Raw genomic sequence first — 22,658 nt, 5'->3', positions numbered from 1 at the left:
TGAGACTAGTTTATAATTCCAGAGTTTATTAATTGAATTTAAATTCCACCAGCCGCCCTGGTGGGGATTTGAACCCACATCCCCAAAGTTTTATTCTGGGCCTATGGATTACTAGTCCAGTGATGTTACCACTGTGCCATTGTCTTTCCATAAATCAGAACACAAAAATTAGGAGCAGGAGTTGACAATTTGGCCCCTCAAACCTTCCCTGCCATTCAATACGATCATAGCCAATCTGACTGAGGTCTCAATAACACTAAATCAGCATTTGCTGATTCTCTCTCATTGCCCCTTGAGAAGGTGGTTGTGGACCTCCTTCCTGAACAGCTGCAATCCCTGTGGTGTAGGAGCACCAACTGTGCTGTTAGGGAGAGAGTTCCAGGATCTTCACCCAGGGACAGTGAAGGAACGGCGATATATTTCCAAGTCAGGATGGTGTGTGGCTCGGAGGGGAACCTCCAGGTGATGGTGCCCCGCTCCCTCCCATGGCTCTACTGCTGCTTCCCTCACTCACCTCAGTGGTCTTTTCTTCCCACCCCTCCGGTCCATTTACTACTTCCCTTTCTGCTCCACATACCATCTGCCCCTCTGTTAACTTCCACTCCGCCTTGCGGCCTCCCTCTCCCTTGCTGTCTCAACCACCCTCCCCCTTCCCTGCTCCCTTCCCCACCCGCAGTTGCCTGGGACATTGTTGTCAGTCAACTCTCACAGGCACGATTGCAGAGTGTGCCTGCTGCAGGTTACAACATCAGCAAGAGCAGCGAGCAGCATAACATTACAACTGTGTGAATCCCGATGATAAATTGTGTGGAATGGAGCCTTGGCACGGTGATGTGAACGGGAGAGAAAGCTTATAGCACATTATCCAAAAAGACCGCTATCATTTCGTCTTTCCCCTCCTTTGCCCTCTTCAAAGCGAACGTGTGAAGTCTGTTTTTCTCCTCGGTACACAGGAACCAGCCACACGCCCATGCAGATTCAAATTTGAAATATGTGCCATCAAAATACTGCTGGTAAAAGATGATGTTCTTCATGTTCTCTTCCACGTTTGTTGGAGCGATGCCCTCCTAAACGCAAACACAATTTGTTTTTGTTTTTAAATCGAAGTTTCAACTTTGCTGATCAAAGCAAAAATAGTTCTTCAGTTTTCACTGGAGTGGGGCCTCCGGTAGCACCCCTTCCTGCTTGTTCGACCGTTTTCTGTCCTTTAATCACAAAAATATCTTTGCACCGGAACTTGCTGAAAGATCAATGTGGTAGTATGACTAGGGGTATTACGGTACCTGGGAGTGCGAGCTGCCATTGGTGCAGAGGGCTCACTGCCCATTGACCCAAGTCTCGTGTCCTCTGTATTCTCATTGATCGAGAGGAAGGCAGCTCCGCCTACGAGGCGGGGTATAAGAACCCGTGTACCAGCAGCCATGTCATTTCTGTACTCCTGCTACTGGGCACACTTCTTGCTGATTAAAGTCTTTAGTTTCGGAATACACCTACGTTTCGTGTCCATTGATTGCGCATCAATCAAAAAGACGCAATGTGGGGGGAGGGGGACAATGAGACCTCAACGAACAGCTGGGCCAGCGATCTATCCCCTTAACCAACGAGATTTAAGGATGGAGGTGGAACAAAGAAGAAAATAGTGACTTTGAGTTAAAAAGAGATCCAGAAGGAGAAACGAAGAAGGAAAGAATCAATCAGAAAAGACTTGTCCTTAAATTTAAAAAATAATAAATTTAGAGTACCCAATTCATTTTTTCCAATTAAGGGGCAATTTATCGTGGCCAATCCACCTAGCCTGCACATCTTTGGATTGTGGGGGTGAAACCCACACAAACATGGGGAGAATGTGCAAACTCCGCACGGACAGTGACCTGGAGCCGGGATCGAACCTGGGACATCGGTGCCGTGAGGCAGCAGTGCTAACCACTGCGCCACCGTGCTGCCTTAACTTGTCTTTAAATTTGACTTTCTTTTAAACCCTTTGAAGAAGAATTTATGACCCGCAGAAATAATTTAGTTCCCTTAACTTGGCTGATGAATTTGTGCATAAATAGCATGCATCGCTAACTTTACCAGCAGAACCTGGCCCATTCATTTTCCTGCGCCCCAATAAGGTAATGATGTTGTGGGCGGACCCGTATGAGGAGGTAGTCAATCTCTATCGAGTGTTAAAAGTGCACACAGCAGGTCTGGTCATTCCCGATGGGGACCATCCTAATCAGCCGCCACCTGGAAGCAGGCAAAAGCCAATTCAAAGGGCAGCATTCAGAGCGAATGTCCCTTTGCAAAGAAGGTTTGGAGATAGATGCAGTGTTATTTGTTGAGGTTAATCCCTGGTTGTTCCCAGGGACACACACCGAGACAAACGTTAACTTCTGCTGGTGGATCATCAACTCGGTGAAAGGCACTCTTTGGTCTGTCTGAAGCTTGTTGATCTGTCAGTCCAAAGAATTGTCCTCGACTGAATGTTGCAGACTGGCACATTCAAGGACCAGGACTTGGGCTGAGGGATGCACTCAAGCTTGAGACAGCCACTGCCAAGTCGCAATGGGAAAGGTCTTCCAGCAAATGTACATCGAGGGGCTGGTAACCATGTAAAATCCCTTGGCCTGGTGATTAACACTAAACGTGTAAAACTGTGCTGATGCACCGCAGGGTGTCACATTTTTTAAAATTTAGAGTACCCAAATTTTTTTTTCAATTAAGGGGCAATTTAGTGTGGCCAATCCACCTACCCTCCACATCTTTGTGTTGTGGGGGTTGAGACCTATACAGACATGGGGAGAATGAGCAAACTCCATGCAGACAGTGACCCAGGACCGAGATGGAACCCAGGTCCTTGGCGCCACGAGGCAGCAGTGCTAACCACTGTGCCACCAGTACCGACCAACGCAGGGTTAAAAGTGACCAATGTAAATACTTTGAAAAGAATTGTAATGTAAATATTGAAATGTGTATAATGTCCTCATTATTGAATTGAAGAAATTCAAGTAAATCGTGACTTCTGAAGAAAATGTAAATATTATCGTACTTTACAGTTACGACAATGTTTTTGTAAATTTTTAGAGATTTTATGAATAAATGTTATTTTTGAAAAAAAAAGTAAAATTTTCATCTCAGGACACAATGGGTGCAATCTTTGGATTATTGGCTCTTCTTGATTTCCGCAACCGCTTTTGTGGTCTTTCCTGATGTCACTTCTAAATGCAGATCAGCAAGGCCATTCACTCCATCTAAACTCATTAAAGAGTCTCCCGGTCTGATCACAGTATCCAACTGTTCCTTAAATGATTACCCGGATGGAGGGGTCTCTGCTCACATCAGCCCCTAACTGACTTCTTTTACAGGTCTGAATCTCTCCTATTCTCTTTGTTAATTTGAGATCATTCAGAATCATCCTTGACCCATTGGTGTTGGTATCGACTGGCTGAATTTCCTTCCGTGTCTCTGGAGCAGGCTGCTGGGCAGCGGAGTATCAGGGGCAGAATTCTCCGATCCCCATCGCCCGGGGACAGCGTCAATCCTGCCGCCGCTGTGTCCCGAATTCTCCGCCCACCGAGATTTGGCAGGGGCGGGAATTGCGCCGCGCCGGTCGGCGGGCCCCCCGCGGCGATTCTCCGGCCCGGGATGGGCCGAAGTCCCGCCGCTGACAGGCCTTTCCCGCCGGCGTGGTTTAAACCACCTCTGGTACCAGCGGGATTGGCGGCGCGGGCGGGCTCCAGGTTCCGGGGGGGGGGGGGGAGGGAGAGGCGCGGGGCGATCTAACCTCGGGGGGTGCCCCCATGGTGGCCTGGCCCGCGATCACCGTGGCGGGGCGGAAGAGACCCGCTCCCCTGCGCAAGCGCCAGTATGACGTCATCAGCTGCTGATGCACCGGCGCATGCGCGGACTTCCGCCGGCCGGCAAAGGCCTTTCGGCCCCGGCTGGCGGGGCGACAAAGGCCGTTCGCGCTGGCCGGCGGAGCGGGAGCCACTCCGGCGTGGGCCTAGCCCCTCAATGGCCCGACGCCAGAATGGTTCACGCCGTGCCGCCGGGACCCCGCGCCCCACCGGGTAGGGGAGAATCCCGGCCCAGGACTCAGCTAGATATGAGCAGGGGAGCGATTGTGTAGTAACCAACACGGGGCATACGGTGTGTTGATGATTAATTTCCCTGTGCTCCGCATGGAGTATGAGCCCCCCCCCCCCCCCCCTCCCCCCCAGGGGCGAGGTAGCCTACCTGTACTTGTATAAAAGACCAGCCAATTTGGAGCCGACTGAGAGAGACAGAGAGGGAGGGAGAGAATATATGCTGAGGTTCAACCAGGGCTCATGTCAACGCTTGTTGTTTAAATAAATGTATTTTCCTCCCCCTGTATTAGGAATGGGTTAAGAGACCTTCAGATTACATATGAAGTTGATGTTAAGTATCCAATAATGACACTGATATGTAAAGGGGTTTCAGGTGGAGTTTTGTATGGAGCGTGTTCAAAGAAAATAAAAAGTTTTTTGGTGAAGCAGCGGAACTCTTGACTCTTTACTCATTAGCGGCCAAAGCTAACACTCTGCCTTCCCAAACACTGCCTTTTCCACCCAGTGCTGAAGATATTTGGGGAATACAAAGAACCGGCAAGTCCCTCCCATCCCTGTAATATCCTGCAGCCCTATAATGCTTTGCAATCTCCGTGTCCCTCCTATTCTGACCTCTTGCACATCCCCACTTCCTGACTGACTGCCTTGGACTTCAGCTGTCTGCACCCTAAGCTCAGGAATGTGCTCCCTATTCCTCGCCACCTCCTCCCTTAAGACTATCCATAAAACGTTTACCAAACTTTGGTCTGAATTCCCATTATCCTTGGGTCAGTTTATGTGTAATGGACCAAATGAAATGTTGATTCTGCAAACGCGTGATATACATGCAAATTGTATTTACCTTAAACTTCAAAACTTTTCTGTTTCCCTCCTCCGTGCAGTACATATGGTAGTCAGATCCAGAAACTTTAATCTGGAATACTATTGGCAGACCGCGTGTTGTTTCCCTGCCCACATGCTTTCGGTATAACACGAGATTGAAATTCGTACCATTGTCTCCTGTGTGAAGTAAGTAGATGTTAGTGATTTCCAGAAAGTACCAGATATAACAAAGTTCCCCCCCCCCCCCCCCTATAAAATGGAAATATAAAATTCTTAAAATCATGTAGTGCCGATGGCCATTTGGCCCATCAAGCCTATGCCAATTCATTTTTAAGTTATCCAATTATTTGGGCTCCCCTGCTCCTGACCTGTAGCTGTTTTCAACAACTGCACATTTATATAGCGCCTCGAACCTAATGAATGCCCCAAGGCGCTTCGTGGGAACATTATGGAACAAGGTATTATGCTGAGACACAAGATATTAGACCAGATGACAGAAAGCTTGGGTCAAGAAGTTACGTTTTTCAAAGTTTCTGAAAAAGGAGGAGAGGGATGTAGGGAGACATCAGGAGCATTTACATCCAAGTATTTATTCAATTCTCCTTTGGATTACTGAATCTGCTTCCACCACCCTTTCAAATAGCAGTTTAGATTATCACAACTCAAAACAAATTGTCCTCATCTTCCCTCAGCCTCTTTTGCCAGTTACCTTGAAATCTGCGTCCTCTGGCCAACCACTCTCCTCGCCTACTGGACTGGAACTCTCAGTTTTGAACACCTCTATTACTCCTCCTCTTCACTCTCTCTGCTTTTATCCTAGCTGCTGTAACTGAAAGTCCTTCACATGCCTGGCACCTACTCCGAGGCCTTTACCCCCCCCCCCCCCCCATCTAGAATTGGGCACAGTCCCACTGATGTCCAAGCAGCTGTTCTGTTTCGATGGCAGTGAGAATGTGAGGGGCGGTGATGGAAATGGGAAGTACTTGCGTCTCTTTTCTTTGTCTCACCAATTGCCCCTCTCCAATTCTCCTGGTGACATTGAACTTTGCAGATGCAGTTTGGGGGGGGGGGTACCCAGATACCCCGATACCCCAGGGGTTGCCGTCTCCAGGAATTAATTATTTTTAAAAATAAACGTTTTATTGAGGTCTTTTCTTTGGCATTTTAACAGCAACAAAATCAACAATATAAATAACAAGAGAAATATACACATAGTGCAAATTCCGCCACCCTCACCCGCAGGTTTTACCATTACTTACCTCCCTCTCCTCCTTTCTGCTGACGCTTAGTTCTCTGCGAGGAAGTTGACGAATGGTTGCCACCTCCGGGCGAACCCCAGCTGAGACCCTCTCATGGCGAAATTAATTTTCTCCAGGCAGAGGAAGCCTGCCATGTCTGCCTTAAACCTTAAACTGGATCAGGCTGAGCATGGCACATGTTGCGGTAGCATTGACCCTTCCTCACGCGTCCGCCCAAAGACCCTCCTCCATCTCTCCCTCCAGCTCCTCCTCCCACATACGCTTCAGCTCCTCGTCCTGCATCTCCTCCGAACCCCATAAGTTCTTTATATATGTCTGAGACGCTCCCCTCCCCTATCCTTCCTCTAGAGATCACCCTACCCTGAGTCCCCCTTAACGGCAGGAGTGGGAAGGTTGGTACCTGCCTCCACAAAAAGTCCCGTGCCTGTAAATATCGGAGATCATTCCCTCCAGCCAATGCAAACTTCTCCTCCAGCGCCCTCATACTCGGGAAGCGACCTTACAAGAACAAGTCCCCCATCCTCTCTATCCCTGCTCTCCGCCAAATACGGAAACCCCACCATCCATCCTCCCCAGGGCAAACCTATGATTGTCGCAGATTGGGGACCAGACCGATGCCCCCTCTGCTCCCACATGCCTCCTCCACTGCCCCAGATTCTCAGAGCCGCCACCACCACCGGACTGGTGGAGTACCGCGCCGGCGGGAACGGCCACGAAGCTGCCTCCAAGCGCACCCATGCCGGCTCCCCCCCCCCACCAGCCACCTCCTCACCATGGCTATGTTAGCCGCCCCGTAACAATTACTGAAATTCGGCAGCGCCAGTCCAACATCTTCCCCATTCCGCTCGCGCATTGCCCTCATCACCCGCGGGTGCTTAACCCCCCCCCACACAAAGCCCACAATAATCTTATTAATCCGCTTAAAAAAGGACCGCGGGATGAAGATGGGGAGTCACTGGAAAATGAAGAGAAACCTCGGGAGGACCGTCATTTTTACCGACTGCACCCTACCCGCCAGAGACAACTGGAGCGCGTCCCATCTCCGGAAACCCTCCTTCATCTGGTCCACCAACCGGGCCAGGTTCAATTTGTGTAGCCTGTCCCAATCTCTGAATACCCAAGTACCTAAAACTGTCTCCTACCACTCTGAACAGCAGTTCCCCCAGTCGCCTCTCCTGACCTCTCGCCTGAACCACAAACAACTCGCTCTTCCCCATATTGAGCTTGAAACCCGAAAACCGGCCGAATTCATCAAGAGTTCCCATAATTTCTCCCACCCCCTCCATTTGGTCAGAGACAGACAGCAGCAAGCCATCCGCATACAACGAGACTCTGTGCTCCACCCCCCTTTGCCCAAACCAACCCCTTCCATCCCCTTTGAGGCTCTCAGAGCAATTGCCAGCGGCTCTATCTCCAATGCAAACAGCAGTGGGGATAGGGGACATCCCTGTCTCATCCCCCGGTGTAGTCTCAAATATTCCGACGTCGTCCTATTTGTCCGTACACGAGCTACCGCACTCGGTACAGCAGCCTAACCCAGTCAACAAAGCCCCTCCCAAACCCGAACCGCTCCAGCACCTCCCATAAGTAATACCACTCGACCCGGTCGAACACTTTTTTCGCTTCCATCGCAACCACCACTTCAGCTTCCCTGCCTTCCGGGGGCATTATAATCACATTGAGCAACCTTCTTACATTGGCACCCAGCTGCCTGCCCTTAACAAACCCTGTCTGGTCCTCCCCTATAACGTCCGGTACACAGTCCTCAATCCTAGAGGCCAGAATCTTTGCCAGGAGTTTGGCGTCCACGTTCAACAAGGATATCGGCCTGTAAGAACCGCACAGCTCCGGGTCCTTGTCCCTTTTCAAAATGAACGAGATCATGGACTGTGACATCGTCTGGGGCAGAGCCCCTCTTTCCTTAGCCTCGTTAAAGACTTTCAGCAATACCAGCCCCAATATTCCGGAGAACTTTTTACAGAACTCGACTGGGTACCCATCCGGTCCCGGGGCCTTCCCCGACTGCATGGCCTTCAAGCCCTCCACTATCTCCTCCAGCCCAACCGGGGCCCCCAGACCTTCTCCTAGCTCCCCATCCACCTTCAGGAAAGTCAGCCCATCCAAGAAGTGCCTCATCCCCTCCGGCCCCCCGGGGGTTCTGATCTATACAGCCCACTATAAAAGTCCTGAAAGGTCTTGCTCACCCCCTCCGAGTCCCCAACTAAGTTCCGATCCCCGTCAACCACTTTCCCTATTTCCCCAGCTGCCTCCCTCTTTCTGAGCTGCTGTGCAAGCATCCTACTGGCCTTTTCCCCGTGCTCGTACACCGCTCCCTTCGCCTTCCTGAGCTGCTCCACTGCCCTACCTGTAGTTAACAAACTAAATTCCGCCTGCAGCCTCCGGCGTTCCCTCAATAGCCCCGCCTTTGGAGCCTCCGGATATCTCCTATCCACTCGTAGGATCTCTCTTACCAGTCGGTCCGTCTCTGCTCTTTCCGTGAGCCCGGATAGAGATCAGCTCCCCTCTCACCGCCGCCTTCAGCGCTTCCCAGATCACCGCTGCTGAGACCTCCCCCGTGTCGTTTACCTGCAGGTAGTTCAGCATCCAATTCCTCAGCCTCTCGCACACCACCACGTCCGCCAACAGCCCCACATCCAACCTCCTTTGCGGGCGCTGCTTGCTATCCATACTGACCTGCAGGTCCACCCAGTGTGGAGCATGGTCCGAGATCGTAATCGCCGAATAGCCCATGTCCACCACCCCCGCCAACAGGGCCCTGCCCACAACATAAAAATCTATCCGGGAATACACCTTGTGAACGTGGGAGAAGAAAGAAAATTCCTTGGCTCTCGGATGCCTAAATCTCCACGGATCCACACCCCCCCCCCCCCCCCCCCCCCCTCTCCCCTTCCCCCCATCTGCTTCATGAACCCTTTCAGCTCCTTTGCCATTGCTGGCACCTTGCCCGTTCTCGGACATGACCGATCCAGGACTGGATCAATAACCGTGTTGAAATCCCCACCCATAATCAGCCTGTGCGAGTCCAGGTCCAGAATCTTCCCCAGTACCCTCTTTATCAAATCCCCGTCATCCCAATTTGGCGCGTATACGTTGACTAGCACTTCACCGGTCCATTTAGTCCCCGGACATTCCAGGTGACCAGCCTAGTTGGGGGGCAAAGTGCCCCCCCCCTCCCCCATCCCGCCGGTTAGCCATCAACCTTCTTGGGCCCGCTTCTAGCCCATGCGCCGCACCTCCTCCAGCCCGCCCCAGGGCAGTCCCCACCCCGACCCCCTCAGTGACCTTCCATCGACGTCCCTCCCTCGTCAGCAGCAGAACCCATCCCCCCACACTCGCCCCACCCCCCAGCAACACTACTCTAAATCCCAACCCAGCCAATAAACTAAGCATATACACACCCCCCACTGTACTTCCAGGAGCTAGCTCACTCAGCTAGCTTGGTGACCCCCGCCTCTGGCCCAAGAAGTTTCCCACCTATTATTCCCTCGCTCCCTTCCCACCCGCTCCTGTAAACACGTTCCCTCATCCAACAATCCCCAAACAAACACCCAGCAGCAAGAAAACACAGAGAACAAAAGCACCACCCACCGAAACCCAGACAGGCACGTCTCCATCCCACCAAAGTGCACAACAGGATAATCACCCGAAATAAAATGCAAAAGGAACGTTACCAACATCTACCCCAAAAAGAAAGAACCAAAAACAAAACGGAAAATTGATTCTCCCCCCCTCTTCCCTCTCCCCTAAACAGAGCTCCAGAAAGAAGACTGATACAAAGCAAAACGAGAAGGCGTAGCCAATTTTAACAACAGAAAGAAAATAAAAACCCCAACTGATGACCCACCAACATTCCAAGGGAGAGAGAAGAAAAACAAATAAACAAAAACCCCCCAGAAAAGAACAGACAGAGGAAAAAGGGCCCAATATAGGCCAACATATTGTCACTGAGTCCAAAAGTTCTCAACCTCCCACCAGTCCTTTTCTTTTTACATAGTCCAGCGCCTCATCGGGCGACTCAAAATAATGATGTTGGTCTTCGTGCGTAAGCCACAGGCGCGCCTGATTTTCTCTTAAAGAAAATCACCTGGACCTGAAGCCAACCCTCTTCCTCGCCACCTCCACGCCCAGGTCCTGGTACACCCGCAGGATGCTGTTATCCCACTTACAGCTCCGCGTGCTCTTGGCCCACCACAGAATACATTCCTTATCCAGGAACCTGTGGAATCTCACCACCATCACCCGCGGCTTCCTGGCAAACACCCGATACGCCCCGTCCACCTCCAGCGGTCGGGGGAATGCCACCTCCTCCAGCAGCTTTTCAAACATATCCGCCACGTATGCTCCACCTTCTGCTCCCTCAGCTCCCTCTGGGAGCCCGACAATTCTTAGATTCTGTCGGCGGGACCGGTTCTCAAGGTCTTCTACCTTCTCCAAGAACCTTTTCTGCTGTTATCGCAGCATCCCCACCTCCAACTCCACAGCTGGTTGGTGCTCCTCTTGTTGCAGCAGCGCCTTCTCCACCTTCTGAATCACCCGGTCCTGGGCGTCCAGTCTGCTTTCCAGGCGATCAATTGATTCCTTGATGGGGTCCAGGCATTCCCACTTCTGTCTGGCGAAACCATCCTGAAGGCCTGCATCACTGGGTCCGTCGCCCACTGCGCTGCCACCCCAGGGGTCCGTCCCTCGGCCATACTGACTCCCGTTACAACTTCCACACCGCTCGCTACTGGCTTCTTCTTTCTGCCCTTTCACACACTTCTGATCCTTTTTGCCATAAACCAATGCGAGGAAACAGTGCCCAGCTGCCTCAGCCAACAAATCTTCCGATTAAAACCGAAGAAAAGTCCGGGGGAAAGGTCCAAAAGTCCAACCAGAGCGAGAGCCACCAAATGTGCGACTTACTCCTCCATAGCCGCCACCGGAAGTCCCAGGAATTAAAAATTAATCTCCAGTGTCAATTGTATCATTTGAGGTTAACTGCATACAGCTGGAAGACATTGATTGGTGTTTACTTGTGCACATATAAAGCGACACTTACTCCTCTGTGAGGAGGTATATACCTCTAATGTTTCTCTCTGTGAACAAATCTAATGTAAGTTAATACTGGCTCTGGTTTGTTTCTTCAGCAACTGGCTATTAAGATTATAACGTCCACGAACACTGCTGTGAGCAGGTCAAAAACCACTGAGGTGTTAAAAAAAAGAAATTGTATGTTTCATTTTCTTTGAGCACCTTTTATTCATTAGTTGTGAAAATATTGGAGATGGGAAAAATTGTCTGTTTGCCAGTTACTAACTGAATAGGGAAGAATCTATTGACTTGATCTGGTCGGCACGGTGGCCTTGCTGCCTACAGTGCTGAGGACACGGGTTCGATCCCGGCTCTGGGTCACTGTCCGTGTGGAGTTTGCACATTCTCCCCGTGTCTGCGTGGGTCTCACCCCCACAACCCAAAGATGTGCATGCTAGGTGGATTGGCCGCATTTAATTGCTCCTTAATTGGAAAACAAAATTGGGTACTCTAAATTTATATTTAAAAAATAAATAAACAAAGAATGCAGATCAAACCTGGCACTGGTGAGCATGCAGAGCACGGGAGGAGGCCGTTCGGCCCATTGTGTCTATTCTAGCTACATGTTAGGGTAATCCAAAGCTAGCCTCACTCTCCTGTTCACTGTCTCTGAGAAAGAGGGAAGTATTTATTCGATTAAACTCCCACGCTTTAACTGTCTTCCAGTAATTTGCATCATTGAGCAGAAGTACAATGTTTTGAAGAGACAGCGTTGTGATTTATTGCTGAATGGTCTTCTGCTGAATGCCTGAAAATGCACATGTACCCGGTGGCAATGTTGCTGCTTTGAATTAAAGGTTTGGCAAAATTAACAATTCTTGATAATATTGCCTCTCGTTGGGATTACACGGCAAAGATCGAACTGGACATACAGCTCCAGCATCAGTGCTAGAGGAAACAGTGGGGGCTGGGAGCACACGGAAGTTGCAAAATTAGTGGACATAAATGCACTGTAATCACTAATAAATCCAATAACAGGAAAATCATCTTCACCCAAAGAGTGGTGAAAATATGGAACTTGTACCACACAGAGTAGCTGTGGTGACTCATGCACGTTCATTTTAGAATAAATTACATAACTACACGAGAGAGGAATGGATGGGAAGGTTTGCTGACAGGGTCAGATTAAACAGGGTGGGTGGGAGCAAGTAGAGCATAAATACTGGGCCAAACCCATTGGGTGGAATGGCTTGTTACCACACTGTAGCTATGTTGTAATTCTATGCAAGAAGAGATCTGTAGTCAGAAAATAAGTGGGGTTGGGGAAGCCGAGGAATTAACGGTTTGAATTGTGCATTGACTAGATTTACGAAATTAGTTGAGAGCGGGTCTATAAATAATGCAAAGTCCAGTATGTTGCCAATTCATGTGGTTGAGGAGGCTCTTGGATTGGATTGGATTGGATTTGTGTATTGTCACGTGTACCGAGGTACAGTGAAAAGTATTTTTCTGCAAGCAGCTCAACAGATCATTAGAAAAGGGAATTAAACAAAATTTAAGAAAATACATGAGAATACATAATAGGGCAACACAAGATATACAATGTAACTACATAAGCATTGGCATCGGGTGAAGCATACAGGGTGTAGTGTTAATGAGGTCAGTAAATAAGAGGGTCATTTAGGAGTCTGGTGACAGTGGGGAAGAAGCTGTTTTTGAGTCTGTTCGTGCGTGTTCTCAGACTTCTGAATCTCCTGCCCGATGGAAGAAGTTGGAAAAGTGAGTAAGCCGGGTGGGAGGGATCCTTGATTATGCTGCCCGCTTTCCACAGGCAGCGGGAGGTGTAGATGGAATCAATGGATGGAAGGCAGGTTCGTGTGATGGACTGGGCGGTATTCACGACTCTCTGAAGTTCCTTGCGGTCCTGGGCCGAGCAGTTGCCATACCAGGCTGTGATGCAGCCCGATAGGATGCTTTCTATAGTGCATCTGTAAAAGTTGGTAAGGGTTAATGTGGACATGCCGAATTTCCGTAGTTTCCTGAGGAAGTATAGGTGCTGTTGTGCTTTCTCGGTGATAGCGTCGACGTGAGTGGACCAGGATAGATTTTTGGTGATGTGCACCCCTAGGAATTTGAAACTGAAGTTTTGAAACAAGAATTTGAAACTCTTGGTTGAAGACAAGTTAACTCTGAACTAATTCTATCAACTGCAAGTATCTCAGAGGGCTGGAAGGGATTACAGAGGCAAACAAGAATGGGAACTTTAGTATTCTGGCTTTACCAGACAGGGAGCCACTGTAGGTTATCAAGCACAGGATTAACGGGTGAACGGGCTTTGATACGAGTTAGGATACGCATGAGCTCAGTTTAGTGAGGATGGTAGATGGGATGCTGGCCAGTAATGAGTTGTTCCATCCAGGGGTCCCAAAGTCATGGACAAGGGTTTGAGCTACAGTGAGCTAAGATGGTGGGGGAGGTGGTGGCATTGTGGCAACATCAGTGGACTAGTAAACCAGAGGCCCAGGTTAATGACCTTGGGGGCATGGGTTCAAATCCCACCATTGAATTTAAATTGAATCAATAAAATTGGAAATTGATAGCTAGTCTCAGTCACCACCATCACTGATTGTTGTAGAAATCCACATGATTCATGTAATGCCCTTTAGGGAAGGAAGTGTGACTCCAGACACCCAGCAATGCGGTTGACCGACCTCTGAAATGGTCCAGCAAGCCACTCAGCTCAAGGAAATTAGGGATGGGAACCAATACTGGCCCAGCTAGTGACACCCACGCCCATGAATAAATTTCAAATAAACATGTGTCACAAATTTAACTGAGAGTATGGGCGATGAGTTTGCAGTGAGGATCGAAAGCAGTAATTGGTTTGACCAAATGTACGTCACAAGTGTATCCGCACATTCATACCAGAAAAGGGAAATGCCTCCAGCACATCAATAGAAATGTAAATAATCACTTTGCCCAACATACTTTAAAGTCTATTAAAAAACATTTAATAAAGGGGTAGTGAAATAACTGATAAAGGCACCAGAATAACTTTACAATGCTGCAGGTTGTTGTGATATGGAATGCATGGCAAGAACGGGTGGTGAAAGCAGATTCATTAATAACTTGTAAAAGAGAACTGAATAAATTCTTGAATAGGAAAATATATGCAGGGCTGAGGGGGAAGAGCAGGGGAGTGGAACTAATTGGGCCGCCCTTTGAAGAGATTTGGCACCGGCTGCCACCTGACATAGAAAGATATAAATAGGAGCAGGAGGCCATTCAGCCCTTTGAGTCTGTTCTGCCACTCACCATGATTATCCAACCCAATAGCCTAATCCCGTTTTGCCCCCATATTCTTTGATCCCCTTCGCGTCAAGTGCTATTTCTTTTTCTTTTCAATTTGGAGTACCCAATATTTTTTTCCAATTTAGGGGCAATTTAGCGTGGCCACCTACCCTACACATTGTTGGGTTGTGGGGGTGAGACCCACGCAGACATGGGGGAATGTGCAAACTCCACACAGACTCCACACGGGGGCGCAGTATCCCGCCTTGGCCTCAACTAGTTCCTGTAGGCCGGCCACTCTCTGGGTGAAGAAACTTCTCCTCAACTCCGTCGTAAATGGTCTACCCCGTACCCTCAGACACACCCACCATTGAGACCATCCTTCCTGTATCTACCCTGTTGAAACCTGTTAGAATTTTCTAGGTCTCTAAGAGAGCCCCCACCCCACCCCCATTCTCCTGTCCTGTATGACTCTATGTCTCATTGTGGATAGCACAATCGCTTCACAGCTCCAGGGTCCCAGGTTCGATTCCGGGCTTGGGTCACTGTCTGTGCGGAGTCTGCACATCCTCCCCGTGTGTGCGTGGGTTTCCTCCGGGTGCTCCGGTTTCCTCCCACAGTCCAAAGATGTGCAGGTTAGGTGGATTGGCCATGATAAATTGCCCTTAGTGTCCAAAATTGCCCTTAGTGTTGGGTGGGGTTACTGGGTTATGGGGATAGGGTGGAGGTGTTGACCTTGGGTAGGGTGCTCTTTCCAAGAGCCAGTGCAGACTCGATGGGCCGAATGGCTTCCTTCTGCACTGTAAATTCTATGTAAATAACCTCCATCCAGCTGCTTTAAAACTGTGAATTCAAGATAGAAACCTGTCTTTTCAGGAAATGTGTGATGTTCAAAGATTGGCACAGGATCAGCCTCTCCATCGCTATATGCCATTAGTATCTCGCCGTATATGTTTCTGATAATATTCAAACGGCTTTTTCTATCGTATTTTCTGAAGCAATCGACCTCACTGCCTACAGTCAGAAAGACAAATATAAAGATAAGTGTGAAATGTGATGTTAATCCAGGTCAGAAACAAGCTTTGAATATAACTGTATTCAGCAGCATCTTACCATTGACACTTCTGGAGTCTGTGTGAGGAAGGAGATTTCAACATCAGCCACATCATCATGTAAACAAAGAAAATCACAGTTAATGAATCAGTTTGAAATACATGCCTTTTCTGCCACCAAACCCAAAGAACACAAAAACTCAGCATTAAGTTGCATAGTTGTTGTCACATGTTCATAGCAAGGATATTATTACCACTGAGATCTTTAATAGGGAGCAACAGAAACAATTCTGAGTGCTGGGGGTAGACATAGAGAAACAAATAGCAAAGGTGAGTTAAGATAAGTTAGATACCCGTGTGGAGTTTGCACATTCTCCCCGTGCCTGCGTAGGTTTCACCCCACAACCCAAAGATGAGGTGGATTGGCCACACTAAAATTGTCCCTTAATTGAAAAAAAAATGGGGATTCTAAATTTTTTTAAAAAAAGGAAAGTTAGATATAGGCCGCACGGTGGCGCAGTGGTTAGCACTGCTGCCTCACGGCGCCGAGGACCCGGGGTCGATCCCGGCCCCGGGTCACTGTCCATGTGGAGTTTGCACATTCTCCCCGTGTCTACGTGGGTCTCACCCCCACAACCCACAGGGCAGGTGGATTGGCCACGCTAAACTGCCCCTTCATTGGAATTTTCTTTTTAAATTTAAGAAAAAAGATGTTAGATACGCAGACAAGGGAGAAATAGAAGGAGTTAATGATGGGGAGACCACCTACATACGGAGTTGACACACATGGATCATTTGGGCTGAATGGGCCGTTTCTCTGGTGCAAATACTTGGTTTCCGCAGAAAAAACCCACTTAACGTTCCCAGAGTTCCCAAAGTTACGGAAATTTGACTGAGTTGGTCAAAGCAAAGTCTTCAGTGAGGTGAAGGGCTTCTCTCTGTGTTCTTACCCCATGGACATCAAGACTCATGGCACAAAACGTGGATTATCCAGCATCTCCAAACGGAAAACCTCCAACTCCCTCAGTCTTCCCATCCTCCCTTAATCTCAGCGTTTCAAAAGCTGAGTTTGGAGAATCTCAGCAATTCTGAGTAAGTTACATGGAAACGTTAACTCTGTTTTTCTCTCGCCCAGATGCCGCCAGACCTGCTGAGTTTATCCAGCATTTACTGTCTTTATTACAAATACCAATGACCCTCTGAGATAAATAATTCCCCCTCATATCTGAGGTAAATGGAACAACCTTTTGTTTATACAACAGCAGCAACAACTTCCCTTGCTGCTCACTCCTCTCTCTCTCTGCTGGCTCCAAACTGGCCAACTCCATTTATGTAGGGAGTCTGCTAACAGCGCCGGCCCTAGGGTTGCTGGCGCCCCGGGCAAGCTGAACTTCAGCGCCCTTCGGGGGGTGGGCGGGGGGGGGGGGGGGGGGAGCGGGGCCGGGGGGGGCTGGGCCGAGGGGGGGTGCGGGGGTGCGGGGCCGAGGGGGGGCCGAGGCGGGGGGCGGGACCGAGGGGGGGGGCCGAGGGGGGGGCGGGGGGTCGGGGCCAAGGGGGGGCCGAGGCGGGGGGCGGGGCCGAGGGGGGGGCGGCCGGAGGGGGGGGCGGAGGGGGCCACCCTGGGGGAGGGCGGCCACCGTGCATGCGCTGGTTGACACCGGCCCAACTGCGCATGCGCGGGACCCGAGTCTCTGGCGCCCCCTAGCACATGGCGCCCCGGGCGACTGCCCGAGTTGCCGGTACCTTGGGCCGGCCCTGTCTGCTAATGATTTCTCCGGCCCCTCCTCATTGGGGAAGCTCATAATCCCACAGGATTGTGGGATTGTCATCAGCCCCCAGCCAGTGGTAAGCAGGCAGGTTATAACACCCTTATTTGTTGATATTCACCCATGAAAGGAAACATCCTCTCAGCATCTATTCTGTCAAACCCACCCCAGGATCTTTTATCTCAACAACATCACCTCTCCTTCTTCTAAACTCCAATGAGTACAGATCGAATAGGACGTGAGACCTCTGCTCTTGTACTAATGTCCCTACAATAAACCCCAGCAAGCTGTAAGCTTTACTAACCCACACTTGCAACCTGTCTTGCCACCTTCAATCATTTATACACATATAGACCCAGGTCCCTCTGCTCCAGCACTCACTTAGAATTGTAACCCTTCATTTTATATTCTCTGAGTTAAATTTCACGATGCGGAGATGCCGGCGTTGGACTGGGGTGAGCACAGTAAGAAGTCTTACAACACCAGGTTAAAGTCCAAAAGGTTTGTTTCAAACACGAGCTTTCGGAGCACTGCTCCTTCCTCAGGTGAAGGAAGCTGTGCTCCGAAAGCTCGTGTTTGAAACAAACCTGTTGGACTTTAACCTGGTGTTGTAAGACTTCTTACTATTAAATTTCACCTGCATTTATCCGCCCATTCAGCAGCCTGTCGATATCCTTTTGAGGTTCTCCACTATCCTTCTCACAATTCACAGTGCTTGCAAGTTTTGTATCGTCCAAAAATGTTGAAACTGCCGTATATACCAAGGTCCAGCTCGAGAATATGTATCCCGTTCATTATACGGACTGAATGGATGGAGGCGTCTACAAATCTCAACTCTCTCCAGTGAAGGAATTGCTGCTGTCCCACTTCCATTCATTTCCCCCAGCTGAGAATTTGGAAACAACCTTGACATTCAAGACAATTGACAGGGTTATTCTTTAGTCAGATTGAGGGGAAACAGCCGGTCACCGGGTTAGAAACCGAAGAGGAGGAACACACAGGCTTCCATGAAGCTCAGATGGAAAATGATCACATTTAAACCTGCATACAACAACTTCCGTTTATCTGCTGGTTTGAGAGCACTCTCACAGCCCAGTCTTTCTCTGTTCTTTTAGAAAATAACTGCAACCGTACACATACAATCCACTACATTATTCAGTGTCAATAGATTAAGTTAAAAAACATCTCTTTTCCTCTCCCTAACTCACCATTTGATGCCATTCTGGGTCTACTTCTCAGTTGTCGCTAACTTCTGAGTTGACTTGAAGCGTGCTCTCCCCACAATCAATGAAGAGTTTTATCAACTACTAGGAAGTTTTGTTACACAGAGAATGTTTGACCTTCTCAGACACATGATTACATCACTTCAATTTTCAGTTCCCGTTTTACTCCGCTTTATTTCAAATAAAGATTTTTTTTTAATTCTTTCTGAAACCAATCTGATTCACCATTACTAAGATCGTTTCTCAGTGATTCAATATCAATGCAGAGAAATCAGCCACAAATGACAGAATGGGGAGGCAGCAAGGTGGCGCAGTGGATCAGCATTGCTGCCTCACGGTGGTGAAGTCCCAGGTTCGATCCCGGCTCTGCGTCACTGTCCGTGTGGAGTTTGCATATTCTCCCCGTGTCTGCGTGGGTTTCACCCCCCCCCCCCCCCCCCCCCCCCCCCCCACAAACCAAAGATGTGCAGTGTAGGTGGATTGGTCACGCTAAATTGCCCCTTAATTGGAAAAAATGAATTGGGTACTCTAAAAATAAATAAAAAAACAACAAATGAGAGAATGGTGTCTCACCAGGAGGTGGATTTTACATCATTGGACATTTTCAGTGGTCGCCAAACAATGCTGCTGGGATGGTCGAGGTGAAATGTTGACCCTGAGGACGTGCACCACAATCCAGGAACACATAAGCTGGCATTGGCCGCCCTGTGATGGGGTAAGTGTCCCATTCAGCAACATTTCCATCCTTCATCTAATAAATAAAATGCAGGAATACATGAGGGGTTAATTTTGTGACGCTTCCACTTCCACGCAGTACCTTGCTGGACATGGCCAGAGGGTTTTGGAAATAAATAATGGGGTGAACAAGGGGTCACGGTGGGAGAGTTAAGAGCGGGTAACCAAACACTTGGTGGAAAAGGTGTGCTTTGGTGAGGTTCTCAAAGCTGGGCGGGGAAGTGGTGAAAAGAGAGGGGGTTCCGAGCGTGGGGCTGAGGTGGCTGAAGTGCTTTGTCATTGATGATGTTGGGAAGGGAGGAGGGATGTAAGTATAGATCATGGGGTGTGAAAACAGTGCGAAAACCTCCACCGGTAGAGTTTTTAGAATGGTGAGTGCTCGGTGCCGTCCTGAGTGGGCGTGTGTTGTACCCCTGATGACCCTCAGATACCCACTGCTTCAATTGAACATTGATTGGCAATGGCTGGACCTCTAGCCGCTGTTGGGAGAAGTCCCACCTTGGAGAGCTGTTGGCTGATCAGATTGTCCGCCAACTGCCCAACCCCTCCAGGGACAGCGCTCCCGTGTCCAGACAAGGTACTGCAGGGCTCTGTCTGGAACTAAATCCTGGGATCGTTCCCGAGGTACGTGTCGGGGGTTGGAATGGTTGGGAGGGGGGCGATCGCGACACAAGATAGTTGGCCGAGGTGAGGGAATAGGGCAGATAATCCCTTCAATTTGCTCCATAATTGTTGGAGTGTAGGCTGCCGATCCATACCTGTGCCCACTGATGGAAATATCACATGAGTGCGGGATGACGTTAAGGTGTGCGTTTGACCTCATCACATGCTATTTTCTGATCTTCCTGATTGGACGCATGCCCTGCCTGTGATCCGCAAAATTCTGCCCCATGAGCCATTCGTATTTGGATGGAAGGTCAATGTGCAACATACTCTCCTGGCTTGTACTGATCTACACGAAGAACAGAGTCCTTTAAAATTATCCTGTGATTTCTTACTGTCTCAATCTTGCCTTGTACTTTCCAATGGCATTACTCTAGTAAATTCTCCACAGTCCCAGATGACCATAAGCTGCTTTGCCCTTTGAGGGGGAGAGCTAACTGGTGGCGATTTAACCTGAGGATCACCACACCTCGGATGAGGGGCAAGGTTGAGAAGATGGGGCCTTCGTGAATAAGCTCAGCCGTACGGGGATTGAACGCACACTGCTGGCCTTGCTCTGCTTCACACGCCAGCTGTCCATCCAAATGAACTAAACCGGCCCCCTTAAAAATGTTTCTGTCTGATTTCAAACTGGGGACCTTTCACATGGAAGGTGAACATGATAACTACTACGCCGATGGACAGTGGCAGCATTGTGTACAATCTGTAGACAATCTGTACAATCACCAAGGTTCCTTAGGCAGTGCAGTTTTATCATACCTGAAGACAATGCAAAAGTTAATGAAATGTATATAAACAGCCACTAGAGGGAGCTAGTCCTTTGAGTACATAAGTGAGGATGCTAAGCCTTGTGGGGCAGATGATGGAGAAGATGGTAGCAGAAGGAGTGAGGGGTTAGCTAGACAGACGGAAGATAGTGAGAGGGATCAGATAGTAGTTTAAACTGGTACTGAGTTTAGATGTAGAGGAAAGTCATTTATGTGTTATTTTATCAACTGTGTGTTCCTGTGGGATGTGTCAAATCCAGTTAGTAGTGTTAAATAAAGTAGTTTTGTTTGTTAACAAAGCTTGCTGCTCTTCGATCAACACTATGCATCAAAGCCCCCCGGGTAAAGTAAAGCAGCGAACAGCACAGGCAGCAGCTTCCAAACCCATGACCACTCCCATCTAGAAGGACAAGAGCAGCAGCAACCTGGGAACCCCACCACCTGGAGGTCCCTCTCCGAGTCACTCACCACCCTGACTTGGAAATATATCGCCGTTCCTTCACTGTCACTGGGGCAACATCCTGGAACTCCCTCCCAAACAGCACAGTGGGTGTACCTACACCTCAAAAATTGCAGCGTATCAAGGAGGCAACTCACAACCATCTTCTGAAGTACAACTTCGGACGGGCTAAAAATGCTAATAAGCGAAGCCCACATCACGTAAATGAATTTTAAAAACCACAGGAACAGCACAAACTACAAGAGTGAAGGGGGGGACTGGGGCATGGAGGTGCAGTGGTTAGCACTGCTGCCTCACAGCGCCAGGGACCTGGTTTCAATTCCGACCTTGGGTGACTGTCTGTGTGGAGTTCACACAATCTCCCCGTGTCTGCCTGGGTTTCCTCCCACAGTCCAAAGATGTGCAGGTTAGGCAGATTGGCCACGCTAACTAAAATGTCCCACAAGAGTCCAAAAGGGTAGCTGGGGTTGCGGGGTCAGGGTGGGGGAGTGTGCCTTGGTGGAGTGCTGTTTTGGAGAGTTGATAGGCCAAATGGGCTCCTTCTGCACGGTAGGGATTCCATTATTCTAGGATGCACTTTGTTATGTTACTATTAAGAGATAGAAATTGAACTTACCGTTAAAGATTGGAACCCCATTTCTAAACTCCAAAAGGCACAGTTCCAGATGTTCGTAATCCATCCCAGATAGGTAATTATAACCTAGAAAATAAAGGAAAAGTAATACAGACTTATTTTGTTCCTGTTGGAATTTGGCAATTAAACATTTTTTCACAAAGTGATAGTATTCCATGCACAGAAGGCATTCATCAGAGCAAAAAGGACAAAGGTTGCCATTTTGATTGATGCTCCCAGTGTAGGGAATGTGACAGTGTTGGAGGATGAGATCTTTCGTTGAGGTACGATCTGCCCTCTCAAGTGTGTGTTAAAGATCCTGTGGCAGCACACGAAGATGAACTTGGGAATTTTCCCCAGTGACACGAGGCTGCCCACCTTTAATAACTGGGGCTGGTTTAGCACAGTGTGCTAAATCACTGGCTTGTAATGCAGAACAATGCCAGCAGCACGGTTCAATTCCCGTACCGGCCTCGCCGGAATGTGACGACTCGGGGCTTTTCACAGTAACTTCATTGAAGCCTACTCGTGACAATAATAATAATAATAATTATTAATAATTTTGTAAATGTGATTTTCAAATTTTTCAACTGAATAGAAATTTTGCAATTTGAAATGACACAGGGCAATCTACTTAAAAATGTAAGGCCACCTTCCAATGTGGAGGTGAAGGTGAAAGGGCTGTGTGACGGGTAGGACATTTCCTGGAATTCAAAAACCCATTGAAACTCGTCACTGCCTAAGGGAGAGACATTAAAATATAAAGTGCTGGATATTGAAACAATGTTTGCCACAGATAGACACACCCAAAAGCCCCTGGGAATACACAATGGGGGGAGAGAGAGTGAGAGAGTGAGAGGAGTGAGCAGCAAGGGACGTTGCTGCTGTATATATATGTTATTGTAA

General features: G+C 48.9%; 1 protein-coding gene across 1 annotated transcript; it reads right to left on the bottom strand.

Annotated features, from left to right (window-relative positions):
• Positions 1-769: 769 nt before the first annotated feature.
• Positions 770-21,835, bottom strand: LOC119954394 (interleukin-18-like). The gene is made up of 5 exons (XM_038779592.1): positions 21,756-21,835; positions 15,587-15,604; positions 15,338-15,487; positions 4,912-5,069; positions 770-1,067 (listed from the first exon to the last, which is right to left on the bottom strand). The coding sequence occupies exons 1-5, from the start codon at positions 21,817-21,819 to the stop codon at positions 852-854; spliced, it is 606 nt and encodes a 201-aa protein (XP_038635520.1). The 5' UTR covers positions 21,820-21,835; the 3' UTR covers positions 770-851.
• Positions 21,836-22,658: the final 823 nt, after the last annotated feature.

The sequence above is a fragment of the Scyliorhinus canicula genome, chromosome 19, assembly GCF_902713615.1.
Source record: "Scyliorhinus canicula chromosome 19, sScyCan1.1, whole genome shotgun sequence".
Taxonomy (NCBI): domain Eukaryota; kingdom Metazoa; phylum Chordata; class Chondrichthyes; order Carcharhiniformes; family Scyliorhinidae; genus Scyliorhinus; species Scyliorhinus canicula.
The sequence above is the reverse complement of the archived record's forward strand: the minus strand, read 5'-3'. Positions and strand labels throughout refer to the sequence as shown.

What these genes read in the sequence shown, in the direction of transcription:
- LOC119954394 (XM_038779592.1), bottom strand. Translation starts at nt 21,819, where the DNA reads ATGGATTACGAACATCTGGAACTGTGCCTTTTGGAGTTTAGAAATGGG. An exon ending in CACATTTCCTGAAAAGACAG is followed by an intron (nt 5,070 to 15,337) that starts GTTTCTATCTTG and finishes TACTTCACACAG; the next exon opens with GAGACAATGGTACGAATTTC. An exon ending in GAAAAGTTTTGAAGTTTAAG is followed by an intron (nt 1,068 to 4,911) that starts GTAAATACAATT and finishes GTTTGCGTTTAG; the next exon opens with GAGGGCATCGCTCCAACAAA.